The sequence below is a fragment of the Cherax quadricarinatus genome, chromosome 1 (genome assembly GCF_038502225.1).
Source record: "Cherax quadricarinatus isolate ZL_2023a chromosome 1, ASM3850222v1, whole genome shotgun sequence".
Classification (NCBI taxonomy): Eukaryota; Metazoa; Arthropoda; class Malacostraca; order Decapoda; family Parastacidae; genus Cherax; species Cherax quadricarinatus.
The window spans coordinates 70,975,140-70,990,870 of record NC_091292.1 but is presented as its reverse complement, the minus strand read 5'-3'; the positions used below and the strand labels follow the sequence as shown (position 1 = coordinate 70,990,870).

At 43.8% G+C, this 15,731-nt stretch overlaps 1 protein-coding gene across 6 annotated transcripts in view; it reads left to right on the top strand.

Annotated features, from left to right (window-relative positions):
• Window positions 1-14,762, top strand: part of LOC128688563 (octopamine receptor beta-2R-like) — a 1,632,995-nt gene extending 1,618,233 nt beyond the window's left edge. For all 6 annotated transcript variants that reach the window (XM_070082740.1, XM_070082747.1, XM_053776437.2 and 3 more), the window contains one exon: window positions 11,192-14,762. In XM_070082740.1, the coding sequence (XP_069938841.1) occupies window positions 13,242-14,603 (1,362 nt within the window). In that variant the 5' untranslated portion in view covers window positions 11,192-13,241 and the 3' untranslated portion in view covers window positions 14,604-14,762. The remainder of the gene's footprint in view (window positions 1-11,191) is intronic.
• Window positions 14,763-15,731: the final 969 nt, after the last annotated feature.

Below are 15,731 nucleotides of genomic sequence, written 5' to 3'. Positions count from 1 at the left end.
CTTCCAGCAGCATCATAACTTCCAGCAGCAGCATAACTTCCAGCAGCAGCATAACTTCCAGCAGCAGCATAACTTCCAGCAGCAACATAACTTCCAGCAGCAGCATAACTTCCAGCAGCAGCATAACTTCCAGCAGCAGCATAACTTCCAGCAGCATCATAACTTCCAGCAGCAGCATAACTTCCAGCAGCATCATAACTTCCAGCAGCAACATAACTTCCAGCAGCAGCATAACTTCCAGCAGCAGCATAACTTCCAGCAGCAGCATAACTTCCAGCAGCAGCATAACTTCCAGCAGCAGCATAACTTCCAGCAGCAGCATAACTTCCAGCAGCAGCGTAACTTCCAGCAGCAGCATAACTTCCAGCAGCAGCATAACTTCCAGCAGCATCATAACTTCCAGCAGCAGCATAACTTCCAGCAGCAGCATAACTTCCAGCAGCAGCATAACTTCCAGCAGCAGCATAACTTCCAGCAGCAGCATAACTTCCAGCAGCAGCATAACTTCCAGCAGCATCATAACTTCCAGCAGCAGCATAACTTCCAGCAGCAGCATAACTTCCAGCAGCAGCATAACTTCCAGCAGCAGCATAACTTCCAGCAGCATCATAACTTCCAGCAGCAGCATAACTTCCAGCAGCATCATAACTTCCAGCAGCAGCATAACTTCCAGCAGCATAACTTCCAGCAGCAACAGCACAACTTCTGGTAGCAACAGCGCAGCTTCCAGCAGCATCACCAGCAGCAGACGTTTCAGCAGCATCACCAGCAGCAGTAACAACAGTAAAATGTAGCAGCAGCAGCTGCAGCAGAAGCAGTTGTAGAATGTAGCAGCAGCTGCTGCAGCAGAAGCTGTAGTAGCAGTAGCAGTAGAATATAGCAGCAACTGCATAGCTGTAGAAGTAGCAGCAGTAGAATGTAGCAACAGCAGCAGAAACAGCATCAGTAGTAGTAGCAGGAGCAGTAGCAACAGCAGTAGTAGCAGCAACACCACCAGTACCAGTAGCAGTAGCAGTAGAAGCAGTAGCAGCAGCAGCAGCAGTAGTACCAGTAGTGCCGGCAGCAACAGCAGTTACAGCAGTATTAATAATAGCAGCAGTAATAGTAGGAGCAATAGCTGCAGCAGCAGTGTGGCATGCAAAGCGAACGTTACAATTTATTCGGCATATATCACGCTCCAATATAGGCTGCCTCCCAACCAGCGAACCGGCTGCTAAGGGTTTAACGATCGATAGGATACCCGTCGTTAAATCAGTACCTTGGTTTATTGACCAATCACAGGCAAGTCCGCCAAAGCTGAAGCAACGTGGTTCACTTGCAGTAAGCATTGGCAGACTTGCCTACCTGCTGGCTGAGCACGGCGCTCTCTCTCTGGCTTTCGCTTTGCCATCTGTCACCGTGGTGTACACTTGTTATTCTATCTGTACATATTGTACAAACCTGTATGTATATCATCTGGTGAAGGCAAATATAAATTATAGTCTACTGTTGAGTTATGTTTGCTCCATTTCCCATTACGACCACGTCTCAGGCCATTCTTACCTGTGTTCGTAATAAGCAGTAACAGCAGCAGCAGCATTAGCAAAAGACGTAACAGTGTTAGCAACAGCAGCAGCGGCAGCAGCAGCAACAAAAGAAGTAACATTGCTAGAAGTAGCAGCACTAACAGCAGAACGTAGCAACAGCAGCAGTAACAGTAGCAGCATCAGTATCGGTAGGAATGGCAGTAGAAGCAGTAGCAGTACAATGGATGTTAACACTGTACTACTGTGCTGCCTGCTGGTACTGTGTCAGTCTTACTCTCACTTAACACTGTACTACTGTGCTGCCTGCTGGTACTGTGTCAGTCTTACTCTCACTTAACACTGTACTACTGTGCTGCCTGCTGGTACTGTGTCAGTCTTACTCTCACTTAACACTGTACTACTGTGCTGCCTGAGACACAGTACCAGCAGGCAGCGCAGTGCCTGCTGGTACTCTCCGAGTCTTACTCTCATTACCCCGGCGGCGGCGGCGGCTGCAAGCGCTCCATTTCTCCTCTAAAAATATTACAATCATGGGGAAGCGCTAAACCCATAAGGGTTATATAGTGATTAAGAAATGGGAGGTATTCGGGATTTATCCCTGGAAACGGGTAGCTCCATTGCCTTGGATCAAGAGCTGTTTAGCGTTAAGGCATATCTTCCTTTGAAAGGAGTTCGTTTTTTTTTTTTTGGTTAAACTACTAACGCAAATGTATAAACGAGTTAAACTACCAACGCAAATGTATAAACGAGTTAAACTACCAACGCAAAGTAATGCATACCGAAGGTACACATTACTTGTTTCTGCGTTCCTTCAATTACCTTCTCTCCTCGTTATTGTAATTAAATTCTATGTAAATGTAATTTTCCTTTTCCGTTCTTTAAAGTAATTGGCTTATTTTGTGTGTATTGTTTTGTGCGTGTGTATATACTCGCCTAGTTGTGGCTGCAGGGGTCGAGTCACAGCTCCTGGCCCCGCCTCTTCACTGGTCGCTACTGGGTCATACTTCCTGCTCCATGAGCTTTATCATACCTCTTCTTAAAGCTATGTATGAATCCTGCCTTTACTAAATCACTTTCCAAACTATTCCACTTCCTGACAACTCTGTGACTGAAGAAATACTTCCTAACATCCCTGTGATTCATCTGTGTCTTCAACTTCCAACTGTGTCCCCTTGTTGTTGTGTCCCATCTCTGGAACATCCTGTCTCTGTCCACCTTGTCGATTCCTCTCAGTATTTTATATGTCGTTACCGTATCCCCCCTATCTCTCCTGTCCTCTAGTGTCGTCAGGTCGATTTCCCTTAAACTCTCGTCGTAGAATATGCCCCTTAGCCCCCGGTCTAGTCTTGTTGTAAACCTTTGCACTTTCTCTACTTTCCTTATGTGCTTGGCTAGGTGTGGGTTCCAAACTGGTGCTGCATACTCCAATATGGGTCTAACGTACACGGTGTACAGGGTCCTGAATGATTTCTTATTGAGGTGTGGGAATGCTGTTCTTAGGTTTACTAGGCGCCCATATGCTGCAGCAGTGGTTTGGTTGATGTGCGCCTTAGGAGATGTGCCTAGTGTTATACTCACCCCAATATCCTTTTTCTTGATTGAGGTTTGTAATTTCTAGCTCCCTAGACTGTACTCCGTCTGCGGTCTTCTTTGCCCTTCCCCAATCTTCATAATTTTGCACTTGGTGGGGTTGAACTCCAGGAGCCAGTTGCTGGACCAGGTCTGCAGCCTGTCCAGATCCCTTCGTAGTTCAGCCTGGTCCTCGTCCGATTGAATTCTCCTCATCAACTTCACATCTGCAAACAGGGATACTTCTAAGTCTATTCCTTCCATCATGTCGTTCACAAATACCAGAAACAGCACCGGTCCTAGGACTGACCCCTTTGGGACCCCACTCGTCACAGGCACCCGCTCTGACACCTCGCCACGTACCACGACTTGCTGTTGTCTTCCTGACACGTATTCCCTGATCTACTGCAGTATCTTCCCTGTTTTTCCTGCCTGGTCCCCCAGTTTTTGCACTAATCTCTTTTGTGGAACTGCCAAGCGCCTTCTTATAGTCCAAGAAAACGCAGTCTACCCACCCTTCTCTCTCTTGTTTTACTGCTGTCACCCTGTCATAGAACTCCAGTAGGTTTATGACACAGGATTTTCAGTCCCTGAAACCGTGTTGGCTGTCGCTGATAAGCTCGCTCCTTTCTAGGTGTTCCACTACTTTTCTCCTGATAATCTTCTCCATGACTTTGCATACTATACATATCAGTGACACTGGTCTGTAGTTTAATGCTTCGTGTCTGTCTCCTCTTTTTAAAAATTGGAACTACATTTGCTGTCTTCTCTACCTCATAGAGTCGCCCTATTTCGACAGATGTCTTGATTGTTGTTAGTGGTACACATAGTGCCTCTGCCCCTTCTCTCAGGACCCATGGAGAGATGTTATCCGGCCCCATTGCCTTTGAGGTATCTACCTCGCTTAGCAGCCTTTTCACTTCTTCCTCGGTTGTGTGTGTGTGTGTGTGTGTGTGTGTGTGTGTGTGTGTGTGTGTGTGTGTGTGTGTGTGTGTGTGTGTGTGTGTGTGTGTGTGTTTGTGTGTTTGTGTGTATCTGTTTGTGTGTTTTGTGTGTATTCACAGATTTGCTTGCAGAGAGTTGAGTCTTAGCTCCTGACCCTGTTAAAGCGCAGTCGCCATCAGTACTGATTTCCAGTTTTTCTGATCCCGCCATCACTACTCTGAACCTACATTTTTCCCACGTGTAAATATACAGTACTTATTGAGAATGAACAACAGTGTGAATGTAATACTGAATAATTAAAACAGCAGTTATACTTTTAGGGAATCACTAAACCCATAGTGGACATAAAAAGGCTTGGGAATGGGAGGTAATCAGATTTGATGCAAGGAAATGCTAGTTTATTTTTAAAACAAATGCTTCATTTTTATCAATATCAAATTTACATCATCATTATCGACTTGCAACTGTCTTAACCAATATTTACATTGATAGTACATAAATCATTATCATAAGGCAAGCTAAACTATTCAGAGATTTTTATCACATTCCCCATCAGAGTCCATAACTCGTTCAGTGTTATCGGCCGAGTCAGTTAATCTAGACAACAGAAGAAATATTACCAACATTGATGCCGGAGGAGATGATGGGGTGTTAGACAAGCACCCTGTGAGGCGAGGTGCACCCCTGACAGAGATGATGGGGTGTTAGACAAGCACCCTGTGAGGCGAGGTGCACCCCTGACAGAGATGATGGGGTGTTAGACAAGCACCCTGTGAGGCGAGGTGCACCCCTGACAGAGATGATGGGGTGTTAGACAAGCACCCTGTGAGGCGAGGTGCACCCCTGACAGAGATGATGGGGTGTTAGACAAGCACCCTGTGAGGCGAGGTGCACCCCTGACAGAGATGATGGGGTGTTAGACAAGCACCCTGTGAGGCGAGGTGCACCCCTGACAGAGATGATGGGGTGTTAGACAAGCACCCTGTGAGGCGAGGTGCACCCCTGACAGAGATGATGGGGTGTTAGACAAGCACCCTGTGAGGCGAGGTGCACCCCTGACAGAGATGATGGGGTGTTAGACAAGCACCCTGTGAGGCGAGGTGCACCCCTGACAGAGATGATGGGGTGTTAGACAAGCACCCTGTGAGGCGAGGTGCACCCCTAGCAGAGATGATGGGGTGTTAGACAAGCATCCTGTGAGGCGAGGTGCACCCATAGCAGAGATGATGGGGTGTTAGTCAAGCATCCTGTGAGGCGAGGTGCACCCATAGCAGAGATGATGGGGTGTTAGACAAGCACCCTGTGAGGCGAGGTGCACCCATAGCAGAGATGATGGGGTGTTAGACAAGCACCCTGTGAGGCGAGGTGCACCCATAGCAGAGATGATGGGGTGTTAGACAAGCACCCTGTGAGGCGAGGTGCACCCCTGACAGAGATGATGGGGTGTTAGACAAGCACCCTGTGAGGCGAGGTGCACCCCTGACAGAGATGATGGGGTGTTAGACAAGCACCCTGTGAGGTGAGGTGCACCCCTGACAAAGATGATGGGGTGTTAGACAAGCACCCTGTGAGGTGAGGTGCACCCCTGACAGAGATGATGGGGTGTTTGACAAGCACCTCGAGGGGCGATTTACACCCCTGGCAGTAATGACGTCCCTGCCACTAACCACAAACAACTCAAACATATTGTTAATTTTCCTACAAAATTGGATACATCGTATATTAATTATTGTTACCATAATAAAAAAACGTAGCACCAAACCATCGAGTGTTAAGATGACCCAGATTTGCCGGAGAAGAGGAGGGAATGTGGATGGTAGAAACAGTGTAGTAAGGAAAGTCACACTGACATCATCTTTCTTCACTTACTACATTCAGCGGTAAATACTAATTCCGTGATGATCACACAGCACCTGGGCAATGAGAGGCTATGAGGCTTGATCCAAGGAAGGGAAGGACAGCTCTAATTCTTACCTCAGTAGTCTTCAGCATCAAAACACTCCAGCTTGAAGGCTCAGAGGAAAAGCGTGAAGGTTGGGTACATAGACTACCTAGGGAAGAAAGTCAGAGTTGAGGTAATAATCACTTTCAGTTTAAGGACAACTTCCCGATTAAGATTCTTTGCAAGTGGGAAGAACACAGCATTATTATTATTATAATCAAGGGGGAAGCGCTAAACCCGGAGGATTATACAGCGCCTGGGGGGGGATATGTGGAAGGCATTCAGGCTTAATTCGGGGAACTGGAGCACAGATTCAATTCCCTAAATCAAGAGCCCCTCACCAACATCAAGGAACCTTCCTTGAGGGGACGAAGAACACAGCAGCGTCGTGTGCCTTGCAAGTTGGGTAAGTACCTTGCTGCTCAGTGGGTGAGTCATTATTGCAACATGGCAACTCTTCTCCAGTGGAAAAACACCTAAGCGCAGGTGATGGTGAGGAGGTCTAATTAATTCTCTTGGTCACCCTCACGTTAGACTTGTCGACCACTAGAGTTGTATCAGTATGGTGTAATACTCACATATCTCCATCACTGTGCCATACTGTTCAGCCTCACGATAATGTGAAAATACTACCACTGATGATGATGGTGATGATGATGATGATAATAATAATAATAATAATAATAATAATAATAATAATAATAATAATAATAATAATAATAATAATAATAATAATAGCAATAATAACATTAATAATAATAATAATAATAATAATTAATAATAATAATAATAATAATAATAATAATAATAATAATAATAATAATAATAATTAATAATAATTAATAATTAATAATAATGTAATATACCGTAAAAATATAATATTGTAATATAATATACAGTAATAATATTAATGTACACAGTAGGTCGTGCCCAAGGGTTGGGCACGACCTACTTCCACATTGGGCAAACGTGACACCGCCTACGACTGCTGCACCTCTCCTTCCCACGGTTTATAAGCTCCTTCTCCGCTCATATGCCGTATTCTACTCAAGATTGATGGACTGACCACATCGACTCAAGGTTGAGGGACTGATTACCTCATTCTCCTCCTGTTCTTCAAGCTTCTCCTGTGTATGGACTGATGAAGCCACTGTGTGGCGAAACGTTTCCTTAATAAAGATACCCAAGAGTTGCACATGTGTCTATTTATCAACGTGTCGGTTCTGTGAACCATTCATCTACAAGAGTATTGTAGTTCTGGTTCTTTGGTTCACGCGACAGTCTTTCACCGCATCTAGGAGTTCCCCTTAAGGTTCCATTCCTTAGAGAAACTTGGACATCATAACCATGTTTCGCCAGGCTCACAAGTGAAAGTTCCGGGTTCAATCCAGGGCCATTTGAGCATGCTTCCTTACGTACGTTGTTCCTGTTCACTTTGCAGAAAATATTCACAGGTGTGACAGTGTCTGGTAATCAACCTCGATCCAGGGAAAAGGTCGCTGCAATCCCTAGGAGAGAGGACCTTTTAAGAGCATCAAGGCATCTTGCTTAAAGTAAAGTCACTTTTGTCTGGAAGGCGCCTTGATGCCAGTGAGGGCTCTTGATTCAAGGAACTGGGCTTCACAGCCCCTTCTTTGGACCGATCCGAATGTCTCTCATTCCCTAGGTGGTATATTACCTTCACAGATTTATTTGCACTGGGATTCCCTCTAAGAAGAGACGTACAACAGTCGACTGACACCCAGATAGAATGTTACAGAGCAATCCTTTAATGAGACAACGTTTCTGTATGACTTGGTTCAATGATTGTGAGTCAACAGGCGGTGACAAAAACACTGCTGCAGGTAAACTTTTATTACAACGTTCCGTCTAGGACTGAACTTTATCAAGTATATAAACACAAACACATACACTGCTTTACAAGCCAAACAAGCACCTTCAAGCTGCGCTTGAGTAAGGTCAAGAAAGAGGTAAGTGAAGTCGGGGGTGATGGACAGATCAAACAGGTAGGGCCAGGTTTTCAGTAATATTTTTGTATGTATATTTCCTTGTTTTGTGCATTGATGCCAGATAAATGAATGTGGCTAACTCCAGAACCCTCTGCTTGGTTCTACCCTCATCCTGATACAACCACAGTGCTGCTCCTCCAGGTGTTGACAACAGTCTGTGAGGAAAGGGAGGATGTGGCAAGTTTTACATCTGTGAAACAGGGTGTGACTTCCAGTCTACACTCCCACATCACGAGCTGAAGAGCATCACTGCAGTTGTGTCAGGCTAGAACCATGGCTGTCTCAGTGAAGCATAACAAGGGAGTGTACATGATGGCAGGACCCATCGCTCAAATTGCCCACAATTCGTATAATTGTTTTTATCCATAACCTCGACCTGTTTTGCCCTCCCTTTACTTCTGCACCTAGTATTATCATTGTTTGACTTGTCTTTGACCTTGACCTCACTTCTTACCTCTCCTTTGATTTTTCGCTAGCCTGACCTCAGAGTGATTGCTTAACTGTTTTTGATTAAGCCCGGTCCTGGATGGACTGTTGAGAGAGGCCACTAGTCAGCCAGAATTAATGGAAAATGAAGTGGGGCGAAGTACACAAGGCACAGTACTGTGCAACGAGAGGGAGGGACGAGAGTCAACAAAGTTTGATCCGAGGATAAGAAAGGTAGCTTCAACTAAATGAATAAAGAGTCCTTTACCATTAGCAAGGCACCCCAATTCAGAGGTAAATTTCTGTAGCTTAAAGTAATGCTTTTACTAAAATTATCAAGCCTCTTCCTTTCTTCTTTACTCTCTTCTTTCTCGGAGCTGAAAAGTGGCTACAATTTTTTTTCTCTCTCCTAATTTGATTTCGGCTGGATTTCCTCCAGCCAATTTCCTCTTGTACGTAAATTTCCTCTAATTCTAGAGTTAAGATTACTCCATCTGCGGAAAATATTGCATATATTTTCCGAAATATAGTGTATTTTCGCATGTAAATTAATGAAATACATTGTTCTTGGTAAAAATTAATTTGGAAATAAACAAGGGAACTAGCGAATTGGTAGCGTTACTGGGAAGGAGGCCATTTTGAAACTGGGAGGGACCAGACGTTAGTGAAATCAGAGGAATTATTTCAAAGCTTTGGAAGTTAAATGTAGTTGAAACCTCTCAAATAGGAGCAACAATAGATGGAGTTACAGTCCTGCAGAATGTGAAAAACCAACGACTGGGCAGGACTTCGAAATTAGATGTGAAAAGGGATAATAAGGAACCACCAGCACCCAGATAAGTACTGTCTCTATGCGTTGAAATTCTGGCCAGTAGTTTCCTCATATCTAGGCAAGGGGTGGGTGACCTAGTTACACCAAGTAATCTTCAGACAAATTTGGTGAGTGTTGGTAACATAAATTTTTCTATCCTATGTTACATAAACATGTATATGTATTTATTATTTATGTCAGTTTAACATACAGTCCATATAATTCATGTAAATATTATTACCAGAATTATTGGTGGTGCTTATTAAATTTGAAGTTAATGTAGGTCCAGAGTAACTTGTGGGATGTATGAGAATAGTGGGTATCGAAGGGGGACATTCTCTTGGCGACCTAGGGTGTCCCAAAATTCCTACATGCCTCAGTAACGCTTGGTAAAGAATAATTATCTTTGTTACAAATTACTGGTATGTATCTAATGAGGTTCATACAGGTAATTTAATATTCCAAACCACCTATGCTCATACTTAAGAATGCGAATACATTTCTTGTCACCCTTTTTACCTTCTATTTACTGTGTGAAGGATGGAAGTGGCAGCAAAATGAATTTATAGAACCAGTGTACGAGAGATAAAAATAAATAAAAGGAATCGTTGAGGCATATCATGCACTTGTATGAACCTGGGAACACACAGTAAGTCCTACTGGTTCATGTCAAGTATGAACCTGGGAACACAGTAAGACATACTGGTTCATGTCAAGTATGAACCTGGGAACACACAGTAAGACCTACTGGTTCATGTCAAGTATGAACCTGGGAACACAGTAAGACATACTGGTTCATGTCAAGTATGAACCTGGGAACACACAGTAAGACCTACTGGTTCATGTCAAGTATGAACCTGGGAACACACAGTAAGACCTACTGGTTCATGTAAAGTATGAACAAGGTGTTACGACTTTGAAGTCGTAACTTAAATAAAATTTTCCTGGCTCCTAAAGGCTGTCTAAGGATTATAAAATCTCTCTGGAAACTCAGCGAACCTTGGCCCGGCCAGCATGTACAAAAACTTACCTAAATAAAAATATATCTATATTAATAGTAACTTATAAACAACTTATAACTACTACAAAAAATCACCACACTCCAATTCACATAAGTTCACTAGCACACTGCTACTGAGTTAAACAAAATAAATGAACATTTATGAACAGGGAGGCTCCATGACACGCCTCTCCCACTTTCTGCAGGCTACTTAGCCTACAGTGGAAACGTTAAACATTCCCCAAAACACAGGCCCCTGCATACTAGGGCTTTACAAATAAACATGAGAGCACTTAAACAAACACCTACGGTATATACTAAAAACTTACCAAAATTACCTACTCAAACTAACACAAACCCATGACTAATTCACCCAGCCGCATTCCTTCCCGTACTGAACTAAACACACCTCTCACCTGCTCCTGTCCTGGCCACTGCCTGACTGACAGGAATAAAACGCATTCACTTTCAGGGAATAATACACGTCCTCTTTCAGTTTACTCCCGGAACTATGTTATATAAAATATTTTTTTATGCATATCGCTACGTAACACCCTGGAACACACAGAAAGACCTACCGGTTCATGTAAAGTATGAACCTGGGAACACACAAAGACCTACCGGTTCATGTAAAGTATGAACCTGGGAATACACAGAAAGACCTACTGGTTCATGTAAAGTATAACCTGGGAACATACAGTAAGACCTACTGGTTCATGTAAAGTATGAACCTAGGAACACACAGTAAGACCTACTGGTTCATGTAAAGTATGAACCTGGGAATACTCAATAAAACCTACTGGTTCTTGTAAAGTATGAACCTGAGAGCACACAGAAAGACCTACTGGTTCTTGTTAAGTAAGTCCTCCTCTCGCTAGCTACTCCCACTCATTTACCTAAACTAATTTTAAAACCACTCCAAGTTTTTGGACTCAAGCCTAACTCAAATCTCTCTCTTTTCAGTGGCAGCAGAGATGCTGAGATGAGCTGATGTGAACCCATGTGCAAGACATACTGCCAGCTGCACCTGCAAGCCTCTCTCATAGTGACCGTCGTCCTTGAAATACCAGATGTACGTGCTATGAGCTAAAGAAATATTCCCCTTGGAAGAGCAACTGTTTGTAACAGAAAAAAAGCTGTTGTGCAGAAGAACTCAAACATTATTATTATGCTAGAAACGAATTAGTGTCCACTACACACATTACAGCAGTAACTCTTCTTTCTGTCAGCCAACTCTATTAAGAAATAACCTTGGTACTGGCAGGAAATTAGAGGCGGATATATAATGGCGACTCACGATAGTAGAATATTCCGGGATGCCAGAAGAGAGGCATCGTGGCTCTCAGTGCGACAATGTGTGGGGGGGGTAGACAAACAGGTATGATCCTCTCAGCTTCCATCCCTGGCCTATATACTGGCGGTCATTCTCTGTACCTACCACAACACACATGGAGTACTATATGACCGTACGCTGACCTCTTATGACAATCAGCAATTATTCTTTAAAACATTAAGATGGATCAGAGTGTAAATCTGTTGTGATTTTTAAAACATAAGATAGCAATACTGACGTTTTAACTAATTTTGTGAAGTTACTCAACTAAAACCATCTCTGTAAAAGAAAACGCATTTATATTAGAATATTTGCCTCAAGATTAAAAAGAAAAAGAGATATATTTTTGTATACTAAAATCACATGCAGAATTTTTCCTAAACACCGCTCATAATTTAGCACGTCTCAAGTGTTTTTCATGAATTAACAACACACGAAATATTAAAAAGCAGTATTTTACAGAGAGAATTATTGTGTTACCTGGCGTCCTCTACAATCCATGTATTGTACATTGTGTGTTCATCGTTGTTTTATGGAATATATATATATATATGGCAGTGTTTGACACTGGTTGTTTCTAGCTGTAGGTTAAGTGAATGTCAGAGTACTTCCTCTTCAGACATTTCTGGTGCATACTAAACCATTCATATACCAACTATTACATGTTGTAAACTAATTATTCATTGATGTTCAGTAGCACAAATGTGCTTATGTGTGTAAATTACCCAACACAAACACCACTGCTAAAGTGATATCAAGGTGTTCCTGGCGCAGGTGTTTTAAGCTTTAATGTTAAAAGTAAATTTGTATATACGGGCTCAAAAGCACTTATGAATAAAACTAAAAGCTATAGTCTTGACTGCACTTATGAATAAAACTGGAAAGCTATAGTCTTGACTGCACTTATGAATAAAACTGGAAAGCTATAGTCTTGACTGCACTTATGAATAAAACTGGAAAGCTATAGTCTTGACTGCACTCATGAATAAAACTGAAAAGCTATAGTCTTGACTGCACTCATGAATAAAACTGAAAAGCTATAGTCTTGACTGCAATGTAATCAGTCACATTTATTGTAGAAGAAAGGTGTCACAGCTAAAGTTCTTTAATTATCTAATATGCTTCCAAAGTAATTTCCCTAGTAAACAAAAAACTTTTCCAGTACGGAAGCAACACCTATTGAAACGGTTGTATTCGGTGATAAAAAAAACATATTGACTGAATAACTTATTGGTTGTGTTAATTAGCTTATTTTTTATTTAAAAAAACGTATTACAAAATTGTGCTGTCAGTGGTTCATGTATATGTCATATGTATGATTCAGTCTGTATGAAAGAGGTGCAACAAGCCTCTCCTCCAAGAAACTAGGTGCTGTGTTACTGCTGTGCCAGCAACACTGCTCTAGCTGCACTATTTAGACCTCTCATCTTCCTTTTTAAGAGTAACACTTCCAGTCCTGTTCCAGCATAAGCCATTTTTATATCAGTGTTTTCTAGCTGATGCAGTGATACTGTGAACATATAAAATGTTGTGAAGTTTCTTTGGTGCTTGAAAATTAATGTGCTGACGGTGCTTTAAGAAAATTTAACTAAAATTATGCGGTAAAAATATTGAGCAGTAAAAACAAATAAAACCCAGTAAACTTCCATTGCATTGAGATAGGTGAGAAATGTGACTTCCATGCTTCGAGGAACAGCTGTAATGGGTGAGGCAGGAGAGCTCAGCACTGAGACGTGGGTTGCTGAGGGCATCGCCAACGTCAGTGTGGGCACCTCGGCAGACACAGAGAGTGGACCAGAATGGGCAGACCTAACTGTGGGCATAGTGAAGGGAGTGTGCATGGCAGTGATTATTGTCTGCGCAGTGTTGGGTAACCTGCTTGTAGTGGTGAGTGTGGTCCGTCATCGCCGACTCCGTATAATTACTAACTACTTTGTGGTTTCCCTTGCCATCGCAGATATATTGGTAGCTCTCATGGCTATGCCTTTTAATGCCAGTGTTGAAATTACTGGACGTTGGTTGTTCAGCTACCGTATGTGTGACCTGTGGAATTCTTTTGATGTCTTTGCGTCCACTGTGTCCATCCTACATTTGTGTTGCATCAGTATTGATCGTTACTATGCTATCGTGCGACCTCTTGAGTACCCTATGGTTATGACTGAGGGTCGTGTAATGGTGATGCTGTGTCATGTCTGGGTCGCCCCACTAGTCATCTCCTTCCTGCCCATTTTTATGGGTTGGTACACTACTGATGAACACTTGGCCAAGCGAGCTGCCAACCCTAGCCTCTGTATTTTCGAAGTCAACTCCACATATGCAGTGGTGTCATCATCAATTTCTTTCTGGATGCCATGCAGTGTAATGGTTTACATGTACTACCGCATCTACCTAGAAGCTGCACGTCAAGAGCGCATGTTGCATCGTCATACAAGACTGTCCAGTGCATCCCAGGCCTCGCACGCTGCTGTCTTGGTATCCAACAACTCTACCAACACTACTATCACTACAGCCAGCATAGGCAGTAACGGGGTGGGTTCCGACACTACTGTCAGCTTGGGTCTAGCCAGCGGGGGTTCAGGTCGTCGTCTTATGAACCATCGGCCCTCCAGTGATACCCAGGAAGCCACCCCTACCAAGGAGCGCAACCTCATCAAGCTGAAACGTGAGCACAAGGCAGCCCGCACGCTGGGCATCATCATGGGTGCATTCATCGTGTGCTGGCTCCCATTCTTCACCTGGTACGTTACAATCACACTCTGCGGCCAAGCTTGCCCTTGTCCTGAAATTATAGTTTCAATCCTCTTCTGGATCGGCTATTTTAATTCCATGCTCAATCCTGCTATTTATGCATACTTCAACCGCGACTTTCGGGAAGCGTTTCGACGAACTCTTCAGTGTGTCTTTTGTTGCGGTCGACCAGTGGACCCGTGGCGAGGGCAATTAGGGCCACCCTACGATTCTGACCTCTGCCTTCAACACAACGGACATTCCACCGTCATCAAAGCAAAAACGCGACGTTATAGCACTGAATGTGGTGTTTAAGACTTCCTTGCCCCTTCCCTCTCTGTAACCTCTGTACACATGCATCATAAGAGTCTATTTTGGGTAGATGTCTCTAATGTATAGGTTCAGTCTTGGTCCTCAAGAGGCACAAGCCAGACCAATTGTGTTAGATCTCATAAATAGACATGTATTACATTATCAGTGTTTTATTAGTTTACCCCTATACCCACGCTTATAAACATGTATTTATACTTATCACATCATTAGTAATGGTACAATGTTCCTCATCGCTCCTTCACCTGATATACAGTACGTAAAACAGCGGAAGTTATAAGGGAAATGCAAGTAATACCAACACACACAATCGACCCCTGCAACCTAAATTAGGTGAGTACACACACACACACACACACACACACACACACACACACACACACACACACACACACACACACACACACACACATGAACCCATCACTATCACTCTCTAAGTAATACATCACACATAGTTACACATGAACCCATCACTATCACTCTCTAAGTAATACATCACACATAGTTAACAAAACACGTCATCTAAAGTACAATACAGTAGTTTCTTACCACCTAGCAGGGACACTCCACACCACCTAGCAGGGACACTCCACACCACCTAGCAGGGACACTCCACACCACCTAGCAGGGACACTCCACGCCACCTAGCAGGGACACTCCACACCACCTAGCAGAGACACTCCACACCACCTAGCAGGGACACTCCACACCACCTAGCAGGGACACTCCACACCACCTAGCAGGGACACTCCACACCACCTAGCAGGGACACTCCACACCACCTAGCAGGGACACTCCACAAAACCTAGCAGAGACACTCCACACCACCCAGCAGGGACACTCCACACCACCTAGCAGGGACACTCCACACCACCTAGCAGGGACACTCCACACCACCTAGCAGGGACACTCCACACCACCTAGCAGGGACACTCCACACCACCTAGCAGGGACACTCCACACCACCTAGCAGGGTCACTCCACGCCACCTAGCAGGGACACTCTACACCACCTAGCAGGGACACTCCACACCACCTAGCAGGGACACTCCACACCACCTAGCAGGGAAACTCCACACCACCTACCAGGGACACTCCACACCACCTAGCAGAG